Source organism: Trachemys scripta, chromosome 1 (assembly GCF_013100865.1).
Source record: "Trachemys scripta elegans isolate TJP31775 chromosome 1, CAS_Tse_1.0, whole genome shotgun sequence".
In the NCBI taxonomy this organism is placed as follows: Eukaryota; Metazoa; Chordata; order Testudines; family Emydidae; genus Trachemys; species Trachemys scripta.
In genome coordinates this window covers 196,654,268-196,668,106 of record NC_048298.1, presented here as the reverse complement: position 1 = coordinate 196,668,106, position 13,839 = coordinate 196,654,268, and the positions used below count along the sequence as shown (strand labels likewise).

Here is a 13,839-nt window from a genome sequence, read left to right as displayed (position 1 = left end):
ACCTCTGTAGCATCTCTTTGAATGTTTGTGAGGCTGCAACTTGGAGTTCCATCCATACCTTAACATTATGCCTTAGTCCAGGCCTCTTCTGCATATCCACCTGTTGGGGCAGCAGTATTAGACATCTGTACCAATTGCATCCTTGCTTCCTGCTCCTGTTTGAGTACTGCTTACCAATTACCCATATATGAAAATACACATAGAAACCAGCACTCAAAGAAGAACTGGAGGTTACTTACTTGTAACCAGATCTGCTTAGAGATGTGTGGTCCTTATCTATATTCTACTGCCCACTCTCCTTCCCCTCAGCTTTGAATCCTATCTGATTCACGGTAAGAGAGAGAACTAGAGGCATTGGTCCGCACCATCCCTTATACCTTTGGTGCAGAGCATGAGGGGAGCAACTGTTCAGGGGCAGACCAATGCACTCTACTTCTAGAAATCTTCAGTCTCAGGCACAGAGTGAACCCACGTCTCGAAGAACCTCCAGTTTATAAATAACATCCATTTTCAGAGAAAAAACCCAACTGTAAGCCTTATTGATATCCTTATGTGAAATTGCATTCAACTGTGAAGTAAAATGTGTGGCATAAACAAACATCATGTAGAATAAGATATTTGAGGACTATAGTCTGACTAGAGAAGTATTCTTCTACACATTTCTTTACTTTGATAATGAAACAAGTTACAGAGCCAAACTGGTGTAGTATTGTGAACTCTGATTCCTTGTCACTGCTAATTGATTTTGAATTCTTCAACCTAAGTGTCTTTAAAAGGTGAATCATTGGTCTCAAGGGAAGAAGTACTTCTGCTGCTAATTTGGCACTAGCTATATTTATTTTTTAATTGGTTATATAAGATACTTTTACTTAAAGGTTGCACTTAAACTGTCATTGGCAACAAATGAGGGCATTAATTTTAGATGTTTTTAACTATTTTCTGTTTGAAGGTTTGGTAAGTTAAACTTTGTTTATGACGTGAACAAATAGTAATTTCAGTTTTATGGAATTGCCTTGATTATCATAATAGATATTGTTTTGTAATAAAATAATTTTTTAATCAATTTTGGTTATTCTCTCGTAGCTTGTGAAGCGCTTACAGAATGGGAATATTTGCCACCTGTTGGGCCTCGGCCATCAAAGGGATTTGTAGGATTAAAAAATGCTGGTGCTACTTGTTACATGAATTCTGTCATTCAGCAGCTATACATGATTCCAGCTATCCGAAATGGTATTCTTGCAATTGAAGGCACGGGCAGTGATGTAGACGATGATATGTCTGGGGATGAGAAGCAGGACAATGAGGTAATTATACAGATGACCTGCTAGTCATCTGTTTTAATACTTTCAAGTTGTCATAACTTTTTTTTCATTAGATAGAATTTTATTTTAATGGGGTTTCCTTACATTTCTAGTAACAAAACTATAATATAATATTTCTTATTTGAAAATGTTAGTGATTAGAGTAGAAGGTCCAAAAGATTAAAGGTCAGGCTTGCTTTTTCCCCTTCATTTTTTTTTCCCCTCGTCTGGAATATGTGATTGAAAGTGTCATCTACAATGTAGATTTAACAGTCTACATGTAGCATGTACACCTCTACCTCGATACAACGCTGTTCTCGGGAGCCAAAAAATCTTACCGTGTTATAGGTGAAGCCACGTTATATTGAACTTGCTTTCATCCACCAGAGTGCGCAGCCCCGCGCTCCCCCCCCCCCCCCAGAGCACTACTTTACCATGTTATAGCCGAATTAGTTTATATTGGGTCGCGTTATATCTGGGTAGAGATGTATAAATTAAAATAGAGGTAACAATACGCAAGTTACTAGTTTCCTCCAATAATAGTTCTGTAAACTTAAATAAATATAAATTTTAAATAAATAAATGAATGGAGATATCCTATCTCCTAGAACTGGAAGGGACCTTGAAAGGTCATCGAGTCCAGCCCCCTGCCTTCACTAGCAGGACCAAGTACTGATTTTGCCCCAGATCCCTAATTGGCCCCCTCAAGGATTGAACTCACAACCCTGGGTTTAGCAGGCCAATGCTCAAACCACTGAGCTATCCCTCCCCCCCAAACTTAGAGAGCACCATACTGTACATGGTTATCTTGTTGCTAGTTTTAGTTCTCCTATATTCTGTTTATATTCATTATGTGAATGAAGATTATATGACTGTTTTTGATTGATAGAGCAATGTTGATCCTCGGGATGATGTGTTTGGTTATCCGCATCAGTATGAAGATAAACCAGCATTAAGTAAAACAGAAGATAGAAAAGAATACAATATTGGAGTTCTGAGACATCTCCAAGTCATTTTTGGTCATTTAGCAGCTTCCAGACTACAGTACTATGTACCAAGAGGGTTTTGGAAACAATTCCGGTAAATAGAAAAATGGTTTTTAATATTGATTCCCGTTCACTGAGACTATTAAAGTATAATAGAAGTCAGTTATATGAAAAAAGTAATAGACATAAGCAGTTTGTATAAATTTTAAGATTTATGTGGCTTTATATGTGCTAGTTAGAATGGTGGAAAAGTAAGCCGAATTGAGCAGAAGTAACAGCGACATCTTTGAACTCTAGCAATTTTTGAGACTTAGCAGCCAGATATTCGTTTATATGTGAAAGGGAATGTTTAGTTTTTGTACCAGTTGATTCACAACACCATAAGCAATCAGTTAACTGTGCTCAGTAAAAGTGAAGAGGTATTATTTCAGTGTATTTTTCTCTCCTCCAAAAATACCCCCCAAAATATTTATTATTTTTTTCTTTTTAGACTTTGGGGTGAACCTGTTAATCTCCGTGAACAACATGATGCTTTAGAATTTTTTAATTCCTTGGTGGATAGTCTAGATGAAGCTTTAAAAGCTTTGGGGCATCCAGCCATGTTAAGTAAGGTTTTGGGAGGGTCCTTCGCTGATCAGAAGATTTGTCAAGGATGCCCACATAGGTAAGTGTTTCGTTTCACCTTTTTCACACTAGAACAGTCTACATTTATGTGAGAAGATGGTTACCAAAGTGTTGTAAAGCAAATAAACTGTTATAAAAGTCTTCCTTTTAGAAGAAGAAAAAACCATTAATATTGAGGATGTATTTTGCCTTTAACGGAATTTGCTATCTTGTCTGGGCAAAGCCTTAACATTATGTACAGTGCATTAGTGTTTCTGTTGATCTTATTGCTCCCACTATCAACTGTGTTCAGAAATTCCTAAATACCAGTGTGTGTATAAACACAAAGCATTTGCACTAGAACAGGGCTGCCTTGAGGGCCAAATGCACTTCACGAAGTCCTAAAACATGCCCCACTGCTGTGTTCGCCCTGGAACAACATGGTGAAGACCCAGCTGACCAAATTGCAAGTTTATTTCTGTTCAGTTCAAGCACCAAGCTTTTTCCATTAAATAAAAAAGTTGAAAATTAAATCAAATATTATAGTAATACAATTATTTTAAATAAAAAATAATTGTAACTTAAACATATTTATGAAAGGTACACTTTCTGACATGGCTTTGACTTAACGTATTCCGATGTGACCTTCAAATTACAATCATAGGAATGAAGCAGCAATGTATAGAGATAATCAATTAGGACATATCTTGGACAGTAGCTGACCTTATTGGTATTTATCAAATGAAAGGAAACTGAATAGATCAAAAGGGTTCTGCCTGTTCCACATAAATGTAAAGAATCTTTTTCTTTAATTTGTAAGCAGCTGTATACTCTCCTCTATGATAAACTTACTATTATTTTGAATCCATTCCTTCAAAACATTCAGTGACGTCAGCTGTACAACACTCATGAATTTGGAACTTTTACTTCCCTGCCATCTCTCTCAAATGAATAAGATTCAAAAATTTTTTGTTTTGCTGTCCAACTGAGCGGCCATGCAGTATGTAGGCTCTTCATTCTCATTTGCTGCTTATATACATTAATATTTGGATCATTGGAATGCATTGTTTTTCATGCTCATATAACTCAAAAATAGATCCCTTTTTTGACATTTTCTTAAAGCTTTGATTTGAGACTAAGCAATTAAGAATTTCATTCCAAAAAGATTGTGTGTGAATAGAACAGCTCTTTCACCCTGTATTTATGGTAGGTACAACATCACACTCCCTCTCTGGAAGCGAGAACGGGAGTCTGCTGCTCGCTTTCTTCAGGGTCTCATAATTGTCTCAGATTTTGTTAAAACACAGGTCTGACGTTTAAAGAGATTCATAGTTTTGCTGCTTTTAGGACTCAATCAAGCAAAACTGCTGCTAGCCAGGATATTCACTGCTGTAAATAGAAAGGTTAAAATAAATGAGACTATTCAAAGTAGTAAACATCACACCTAATAGTGTGTTTACAGTACTGAGCCTGTAGGATTGTACAAGTGATTTAAAGCTTTGCAGCTCACTAATTAAATGATCACGGTTCTATTCTTACTAAAAAGGGGGATTTAAAAAAATTTTTACTCTTAACTTAGCAAGAGACAGTTGTATGTAATTTTTCTTACATTGTTTCTTACCTATCATTAAAGAGATATCAACTTTAAATGTATGCATAGGCTTGACAGAATTTCTATTTAATTTTTTATAGTTTTGAAAGATATCAATGTTTGTTCTTAATATTTTTATTTTTATCTATTAAAATTTTCACAGTTGTGAAATTATGGTGGAGGGTCAGGCAATAATTTAGTAACAGTAGATGTGATTCAAAAAGTTAAAATTTTATACCAGTTAAAACACAAATTGTTAACATCACATCAAAATATACAAAGTAAATATCTTTAAATCATACCTTAAGTTCTCAAGCAGCATTTTTCTTACTTTGCCTATCTGTCCAGTTTGTTGCTTATTGGTGGAATTATTTTTCATCTGTTTGTGTGCGCACAGTGAAATAGGCGTTTACCGACATTTACCAATAAAAATCCAATTCTTCTTAGCCTGTGTATGCACTTTCAAACACATGAGCTAAAAGTAGTTTCAGGTACTATACCTGCCTTTGAATGCCCCTACCAATTTTGTGGTTTTACAGTTTCATTTTCCTCTCTCTAAAATATTTTTCTGTTCTGTTGTTGTGCCAAAGTCCTGCTCAGCAGGAGAAACTGAGTGACTATACAAAGAAACCAGTGGAACTGACTATACATTGTGTTGTCAAACACTCTATACAGAAAAAATTATAATCTGATGTTTCTTATAAAAAGAAATGTACCTATTGCTATAACTGAGCAGCTATTAAGATTGAGACCAACTGTTTTAACAGATCATTTTTCTAACTGCTCTAAAATCTATGTGCTTACTTGGATTGTTTTGAAATTTGCAATGCCTCATGAGTGTCCGGGGTAGGATTAGTGGTTGAAATTTGAGCAAGAGGTTCATAGTAACACATCTGCTAATCTGCTCCAACTAATCCCGCCACTGTTCAATACAACTACACCTAACACACTGAACACTGCTGGAGTGCACTCAGATAAGTGCCACAATTCAAATCTGCAGTGTGACACAAACAGTAGCATATTCTTTTAGTCATTCTTCATGTCTGCTTATTGTGGTGCCATCTTTACTGATTCACTCCAAGTGGCTGTTGTTAGCTTCAGGGGATGGAGTTGTTTTCTGTGGTAAATACTTATTTTTGTAAACCATTTATCCTTTTTTGGGGAGTGTCAATCACCTGGTGGAGGGGTGTGGTTTGGGAAGGAGCTCATGTTGAAGCTTAATACAAACCTATTGTACTTTGAACACATCAAACTGTTTTAAAAATAAAGATCTACCATTTTGAATTAGCACTTCAGAGGAAGTAATTTTAACTGTCATCTTTGATAGTTGAAGCAGTGACTTTAAATACATAAGTTTATACAATAAAGAATGACTTCTTATTTTAGAGTGTCAAGCTGTTGTAATCAAATGTCTAACAAAACTTTTTATGCTAGAATATTTTGCAAGCCATGTAAAATTGCCAGACAAACACATTTGTATTTCTCTTCCCCCTCCCCCTCCCATCATATCTGTAGGTACGAGTGCGAGGAATCCTTTACAACTCTGAATGTAGATATTAGAAATCACCAAAACCTGCTTGACTCGTTGGAACAATATGTCAAAGGAGACTTATTGGAAGGTGCAAATGCATATCATTGTGAAAAATGCAACAAAAAGGTAATGATCCTTTTTGTGATTTATTTTTGTGCAAGTTTGTTACTGGTTTAACAGAATTTTAGCTTGTTTTTAAGCATAATATATTTAAATTTGATGATTTTTAGCACATAAGTAATTATCAGTCTGTGGTTGGGTGGGGCAGTTTCACTGTGAATATTTCTGAGAAACAATCATTTATTTAAATAAAAGACTTTAGAATTTGTCAGGAATCCAGATCTCAAATGACCAACTTGCCTCTCTCCTATACCTAAAGTTACTGCAGCCCTGTTTTTTAGTGGTGAATTTTTTTGAAAGTGTGTATCAGCTTAAGGAAAAGTGGATTGGTAAGCAAACCTTTCAGAAGTAACTTGGAAATTTGTTTGAAATGTATAACAGATCAGATGATCTCATGGTGATGTAGGCTGTAGAGAACTGCTACTGTTTTAATAGTTAGCAATAATTCAATGAGATGTTAAGGATGATATTTTACTTCCAAGTCCATTGCATGCTCATTTTAGTAAATTTGAAATGCTGTTTACACTGTTGTTTGCTTTGCAGCCAAGATTATATTGATGCTGAAGTTTCTCAGTATATTATTGATAAACATTGACAGTATTTATTAAATGGGTTTTTCATCATTAGACCTTAGAATTTGTGTTGAATGATAATGAAAATTTAAGAATCAGTATCTGTTAATATACTGTTTGGTTATGTTTTTTTAGGTTGATACAGTGAAACGCTTGTTGATTAAGAAGTTGCCTCCAGTTCTTGCTATCCAGTTAAAACGTTTTGACTATGACTGGGAAAGGGAATGTGCAATCAAGTTCAATGATTATTTTGAATTTCCACGGGAGCTGGACATGGAGCCTTATACAGTGGCAGGTGTAGCTAAATTGGAAGGAGATGATGTCAATCCTGAAAATCAGTTGATACAAAATGAACAGCCAGAAAATGAGCACTCTGGGAGCACTAAATACAGGCTAGTTGGTGTACTAGTACACAGTGGTCAGGCCAGTGGTGGACATTATTACTCTTACATTATCCAGAGAAATGGTGGAGATGGTGAGAAAAATCGATGGTATAAATTTGATGATGGAGATGTAACAGAGTGTAAAATGGATGATGATGAAGAAATGAAAAATCAGTGTTTTGGTGGAGAGTACATGGGGGAGGTGTTTGATCATATGATGAAGCGCATGTCCTACAGACGCCAGAAGAGGTGGTGGAATGCTTACATTCTTTTTTATGAACGTATGGACACAATGGATAAAGACAATGAACTAATAAAATATATTTCAGAACTAGCTATGACCACTAAACCCCACCAGATTAAAATGCCATCAGCCATTGAGCGAAGTGTACGGAAACAGAATGTGCAATTCATGCATAACCGTATGCAGTACAGTCTAGAATATTTCCAGTTTATAAAGAAATTGCTTACTTGTAATAGTGTCTACTTAAATCCTCCTCCAGGTTAGTATTTGAAAGCTTCTTATAATATAGTGTTCTTATAGAAAATTAGTCTCTGTTGCCAGGAAAGATTTTATGATCATTGTCTAGAATTCTTGAGTCCTAGCAAAAGTTAATTTATTGCATTTTATTTTGAACATCTTTTTTTTTCTAATGGGTACTGCTTTTCTTTAAGGTTACCTGCACCATTAGAATAATTTTTCTGATTTTCATTTTAAAAAGGATTTATTAAGTTATTTTTTATCTATTATGTTAAATTGTTTTTCAAAAATCACTAAACTCAAATAATTCTTATGGATACCAGATTTATTACATTTCTATAATACTGTTGCCATTATTTTCCTGCCATCCGTTTCTTGAAGTCTTACTTGTTTGTTGAAGTTACTTACCTTTTGTTTAAGTGTTTGTTAGTAAAGGCAAAAGTAATTAGCAGCAGCTGCTTTGGTTGATTAGGTCCATCACTCAGCTGTTACCTAACCAAATTTTCAAGGTTAGGTCTAATTTTTGAGAAGTGACTAATATCTCAAGTTGGGCACATAGAATTACCTGAAAGCAGCCTATTTTTTTCAGAGAGTGGAACCTGAGCACTGCCTCATTAAGGTATTTCAAGTTAACCCATAATTACTGTTTGCTTTTGAAAGATAAGGCCTTAATCAGTAATGAGAGGCTCTGGGCATTGTTAGATTCTGTTTTGACCAGGTTTATGCTACCAAACAAGAACATTAGTTAGTCATTTTGCCAATTGTAGGTAAAATTATTTGTGTTTTATTTTGTCTACACTTGAGTTTTTTCATTTTTCTTTAGGACAAGATCACCTGTTGCCTGAAGCAGAAGAAATAACTATGATTAGTATTCAGCTAGCTGCTAGATTTCTCTTCACCACAGGATTTCACACAAAGAAAATAGTCCGTGGCCCTGCTAGTGATTGGTATATTTGTCTTTAACAATGACTCTACCGTTTTGAGAGTTTGGTTTCCTTTAAGGAAATTCAAGTTGTGTAAAAATAGTATTAAAACTGTTTGAGGTATTCATTCCATGTCTATTTCAAATATGTATGTGGAGATGAGAGCTAAATCTGGATGGGAAAGTACAGGGGAGATATTGAGCCCTAAATTGAAGTGAGAGCTAGCCTCCTTTTGATGTATATGATTGTGCAGGAATAAGCTATACCATAGTAAAGGTTGTGTTACAGAATTCAGATTTAACAATATTTTCTGTAAAAAATCTCCATTGCAATGGCAAAAACCAAAACACAGAATATAATCTCTGAGCACTCTTCGAATTTTTCATGGTGGTTTGATGAAAAATGACCTGGTGCAGAGATTTGCAAGAGTTTACAATCACTACTTCTGGCAGTTTTTCACTTGATTGTCCATTTTCTTTGTTATCCCTTTTGCAAGAAATCTAATACTCTGGGACACAAACACATCATCTCCCATTTTAAAAAATATATTAGCTGAGAGTTTATGTAACTTCGCTGCCAAAACCAAGAGCCCAGGTCTGAAACATGAGAAACCCATCTGAGGCTATGTACCGTACTGTCTTTCAGAAAGGCTAACCCATATTGGTTTAGTCAATCTCTAACCACCATGAACCCCACTCTTCTTCCAGAACTGGGAATAGAATCACCAGTACTCAATTTCTGACTAGTAAATAGTTGTGTAACACACTGGGAAGGTGTTAAACCCTCCTCCAGTGACTGGTCTAGAAAGGAGCTAGCATTTACTCGTGTAGCTCAAGTAGTAAGGGTCTAAGCTAGAAAACTGATGATCAAAAAGTTATCATAACCTGCTGCTGATCTGTGGGTGGGGGTAGTACAACTGCATGTGATTCACACAATCAAGACCTTTTTAAAGCAGGTTTTGTACTTCGAAACTACGATAAACTGTAAATTATGGTGTGAATCACCAAAATACACATTTCATATTTGTCTTGACCCACCTGGTGCTTGTGTAATCCATTGATCAGTTATGCTTCCCCCCTCTGTGCCTGATCCACAGAGGAATTGAGTCTGCGATGACTCTCAGCTTGGGAGCCTACATTAGAATGCAAATTTGATGAAGTTGGGGTACGTATTGCTTTTTGGCATGTGTTGGAGATGGAAATGGAAGCCTTCTGGCTTAATGTTTAACTCTAATTGCAGTACTTTCATTTGAAATAATTTGTATGAAAGAAAACCACAGTATGTTCCTTTTTACTGTTTAGTGAACAAAACAGTTAAGACAGCTCCAGTCAGGATAAGTAATCACATTCTCTGTGGAGATGTGAACAGATGATCAAATAGACCTATGTTTGAGGAAAAAGCAGATATCTGTACAATTTCTAAAGGAATGGGTGGTGCAGGACAGCAAATGGAAGACATTTATGCTATAGAAAATGAGGGTTGCATCTTGTCAATATCTGTTAAAGTTATTATTTTAATGCCGATGTTAATATCACAGTTGTAATGTATCTTCTCTGTTTCAGGTATGATGCATTATGCATCCTCCTTCGTCACAGCAAGAATGTACGCTTTTGGTTTGCACACAATGTCCTTTTTAATGTTTCAAACCGCTTCTCTGAGTATCTTTTGGAATGCCCTAGTGCTGAAGTGAGGGGTGCATTTGCAAAGCTTATAGTATTTATTGCACATTTTTCATTGCAAGATGGACCGTGTCCTTCACCTTTTGCCTCTCCTGGACCGTCTAGTCAGGTATTTACACAGTTTTCAGTCTAAACACCTACTTATTTGTTTGGCAACTTGTTTAAATGCTCATTTGGAACAAGTGTCAGCATCAAAGCTGCAAACTCTGCACGATTGTTTATAAACAAATATTTGTTTGTAATTTCTTATAACTCTTCTGGTTTTAATGGAGGTGAGCCTCAGGTTTTTCATTCAAACTCCTGCAACACTAGAGGCTGATAAAATCATGATTCAATGTAGTTCAAAAAGAAAAAAGTTTACTATTTTTTTTTATCTGGTCAGTCTGGATGCGTAAAATTAATGTTGTAGTTATTACAATTCCAAAAACAAACCTTCACTCCCTCAGATTAATAACTACAGAGTGTAAGTATCAAAGCAGTGAAAATAGGCTTTATTAATTTTCAACTTGTATTCTTCAGAAAGTGATAAATGGTGTAAAATTTAGCAATAGAGCCTCTGTGATGATGAAGCTGGGCATGTTTTAATCACTGATAGTTTTACTTCATGTGGCAGTTCAGATCTTATATAATCCTTGTTTGGTCTCCTTTTATAGTCGCTACAGGTGGATTTGATGCATCAGCTATGCACTTAGACCCAGCAGCTGTTTTTATATTAAAAGCTGAATGAAAACTTCTGCATCTGCATTTATTGCACTGTTGTAATAAATAATGATGCACTATCCCCTGTCTCCCACAGTCATTTTTTCTGTTCAAGTGTAATCTATTCTGCAAAATGGGGCAGCTCCAAGTTCCTTTGTAATGTAAGTAGACGGATCTGCTGCTGGGATTTTTGAGCCTATTACCTCCCCTCTTCCTTAGCAACCCAGCTGTTTTAACCATTCTGTTGTCTTCTTTTGCAGAAAGCAGATTATTTTTAAGGGGTGGCGAAGGTGGAGGTACTGGTTGTAGGTCTTTCTGGAAATCAGTGCAGACACATTTTGTGTGTCCCTGTCATTAATGTGGGAATGTCCTCTGATTCCAAATAACGCTACCGGGTACTGAGTGCAGTTCTCCAGAACCACTTACAGTTCTTCACTTAGTGGTCTCCTGCTCTTAGTTTTGAGAACTGCTATATATGGCATCCCACTATGGGATGTCAGCCAGAGTCTGAAGCCAGGACTTTCAGAATCAAAAGCACAGGCTTCTGTTCTGTGAAATAAGGAGTCACAAATAGTAGGCTCTTTTCTGTAGCCCAGTGTCTCTCACAATTAAGATAGATATGGGATATTCCCCTCCAGTCTGCAGTTTCTGGAGGCATTTCAAAGCTGTAGCACAACCTGTGCTAGCCATGCCTGCTTTTCTGGCCTTCTGTGTGCTGCCAGAATGTCTGCCTCCACTTCAGCAGTCATGTGGTGGTTCACTTTGCTCCTGACTTTTCTTTGTCAGTTTATTATTGTATCTGGGTTTTTGTGTTTTTTGTGTGTGTGTGTATGTATATGTATTAGGGAACAGGGTTTCTATTTTCTCCCTTTCCTAGATCAGCTATTTAGCAGTGAGATGGTGTTACCACCCAGAGACAGCACTCTAGTGCCGTTCAGTGCCCCTGCATGGCAGAGCTACCAAGCTAAATCCAAGCAATGTGCTATTTGTGAGACCGCTTTTACGGGCTCTTTGGAGGGTCAGTTATGCCCTCCTTTTTCTCAACCAACCAGCCTTTGCACTGCTAGGGCATGGGACTCTGAATTGGACAGGCACGTTAGGTCCTTCTGCCCCAAGAAGCTGCAATTCTAGCATAGAAAAGCCTGATCTGGCAACAGAGAGAGAGAGCGCGATTCCAAGGTTGAGGAGAACTTTATCTGGCCAGCCCAGGGGGTAAATCTGGGGCAGAACAGGACCGGAAGGAAAAACCCTTAAGGATCTACAGATTTCCACTCCCCCTGGACCTAAAATGAGGTATAAGTTCTCTGTTCCTCCTCTTCTCAGTTTGAATTGGAGAACTCCAGCAATGATATCCCATCCCCTTGGCAGAGGGAGTGGGACTCCACAGGGGAGGACACTAAGGGAGACGTATCTAGAGAGCTTACGGCACTGCATATAAAGCTTGCTTCAGAAAGGTGGCAGCGCTTACAAAGCAGGCCAGAAACGTTACAAAATCCAAAAAGAGAAAAAAGGAAAAGAAAAGTTTAAAAAAAAAAAAAAAAAAAACCCTGAGAGATTCATTCTCTAACTCAGACAGCTGCTCCACTACTGAGGAAGGGGACCTCTCAGATTCATGCTCTGTTGCATTTTTTCCTCTATCCTGCTCAAAGGGTCTTTCTCCGCCCCCTCCTCCCCAGTGTTTGAAAGCATGTACAAAATGTTGCATCCACAATTGAGATCCAACCTAAGAAGGCAGAGGGACAAGCCTAAATGTAAATAACCTGCCTTCTAAATCCTTACCTGAAACACTAGTCCCATTACATCCATTTTTTTGAGGATGTGATCAGAGAGGAGTGGAAAACCCCTGATAAGGGTAAATGCATAAGCAGACATGTACTTAGGTATTACAAGTTGCAATAGCCAAAAAATATTAGACATACCAAAGATTGATGCTGAGGTGGCATCTCTAGCAAAGATATGGTAATCTCATCTGAAGGAGATTTCTTTACCAAAAATCCAGCTAATAGAAAGATGAAAGCCACCTGCAGAAGGGGCTTCATCAGCCACCCTTAGAACATCCCTAGCGGCTACATGTTTTCCAAGAGTCACAACGTTTTAGCTGATTGACCTTAAGGCCATGAAAGACAGACCATCCTGACCTTTGGTCTACACATAAGCAAATTTTCTCTAGCAACAGCCTTTGTGGCAAATGCCTCAATGGATACAATGAGATTTTCAGTCAGGGCCATGGTATCCACCTCAGCAGCCAGCTGTCACATCTGGCTTTGTCCCTGGAAGGTTGATGCTCACTCTAAACAAATTTTGTGCTCATCTAAATTACCAGGCTCTCTCCTTTTTGGGAAAAACTAGTGGCAAAAGGCACAGCCAAACCAAAACACTTTCGCCCCTCCCCACCCAGTAGTCTGAGGGACGACAAAACCCAGCAACAGACAAAAATGCTGCTTTTGTCCATCCTCCTCACAAAGGAATCAAACAAAAGACGACGAGTATATCAGGGCAGAAACCCTGCATGGGGGTGGAAAATCCAGAAGTGGATCCACCCCTTCTGAGTCCACTATGAGAACAAACAAATGTGCCTCCACCCAGACCTGAATCTAGGTGTCAGAATTTTCCACTTCTCAGAGAATGGCCTTGATCGACCACAGACAAGTGGGTGAGAGAAGTAGCAGATACTTCCTGGAATTAAGGGCTCCACGTCATCCCTTCTTAATCCAATCCCCCGTCTTGAGCAACCCCCTCAAACGTAAGCCAGTGTTAAACAAAATCTTGCTGCTTCTTTGATTAGTGTCTGTATGGGTGCTCCACTGTAGGTGTGTCTGAGTCCCGATGCTGCTGATTCGAGAACTTTGGTAGTAGTGTCCCTTTAGCCCACATGTGCACAAGCAAACCCTCCTCAGTTCCTTCTCAACTGCCCTGGCTAGAGATGGAACTATAATTGTGTATCCGCAGATCATTAACTCTCTTAAAATT

At 37.6% G+C, this 13,839-nt stretch overlaps 1 protein-coding gene across 4 annotated transcripts in view; it reads left to right on the top strand.

Moving 5' to 3' along the window:
- The window catches only part of USP9X (ubiquitin specific peptidase 9 X-linked), a 222,625-nt gene that overhangs the window by 174,294 nt on the left and 34,492 nt on the right, over nt 1-13,839 (top strand). For all 4 annotated transcript variants that reach the window (XM_034754300.1, XM_034754291.1, XM_034754275.1 and 1 more), the window contains 7 exons: nt 1,084-1,304; nt 2,191-2,381; nt 2,778-2,951; nt 5,997-6,138; nt 6,840-7,590; nt 8,392-8,515; nt 10,054-10,279. In XM_034754300.1, the coding sequence (XP_034610191.1) occupies nt 1,084-1,304; nt 2,191-2,381; nt 2,778-2,951; nt 5,997-6,138; nt 6,840-7,590; nt 8,392-8,515; nt 10,054-10,279 (1,829 nt within the window). The remainder of the gene's footprint in view (nt 1-1,083; nt 1,305-2,190; nt 2,382-2,777; nt 2,952-5,996; nt 6,139-6,839; nt 7,591-8,391; nt 8,516-10,053; nt 10,280-13,839) is intronic.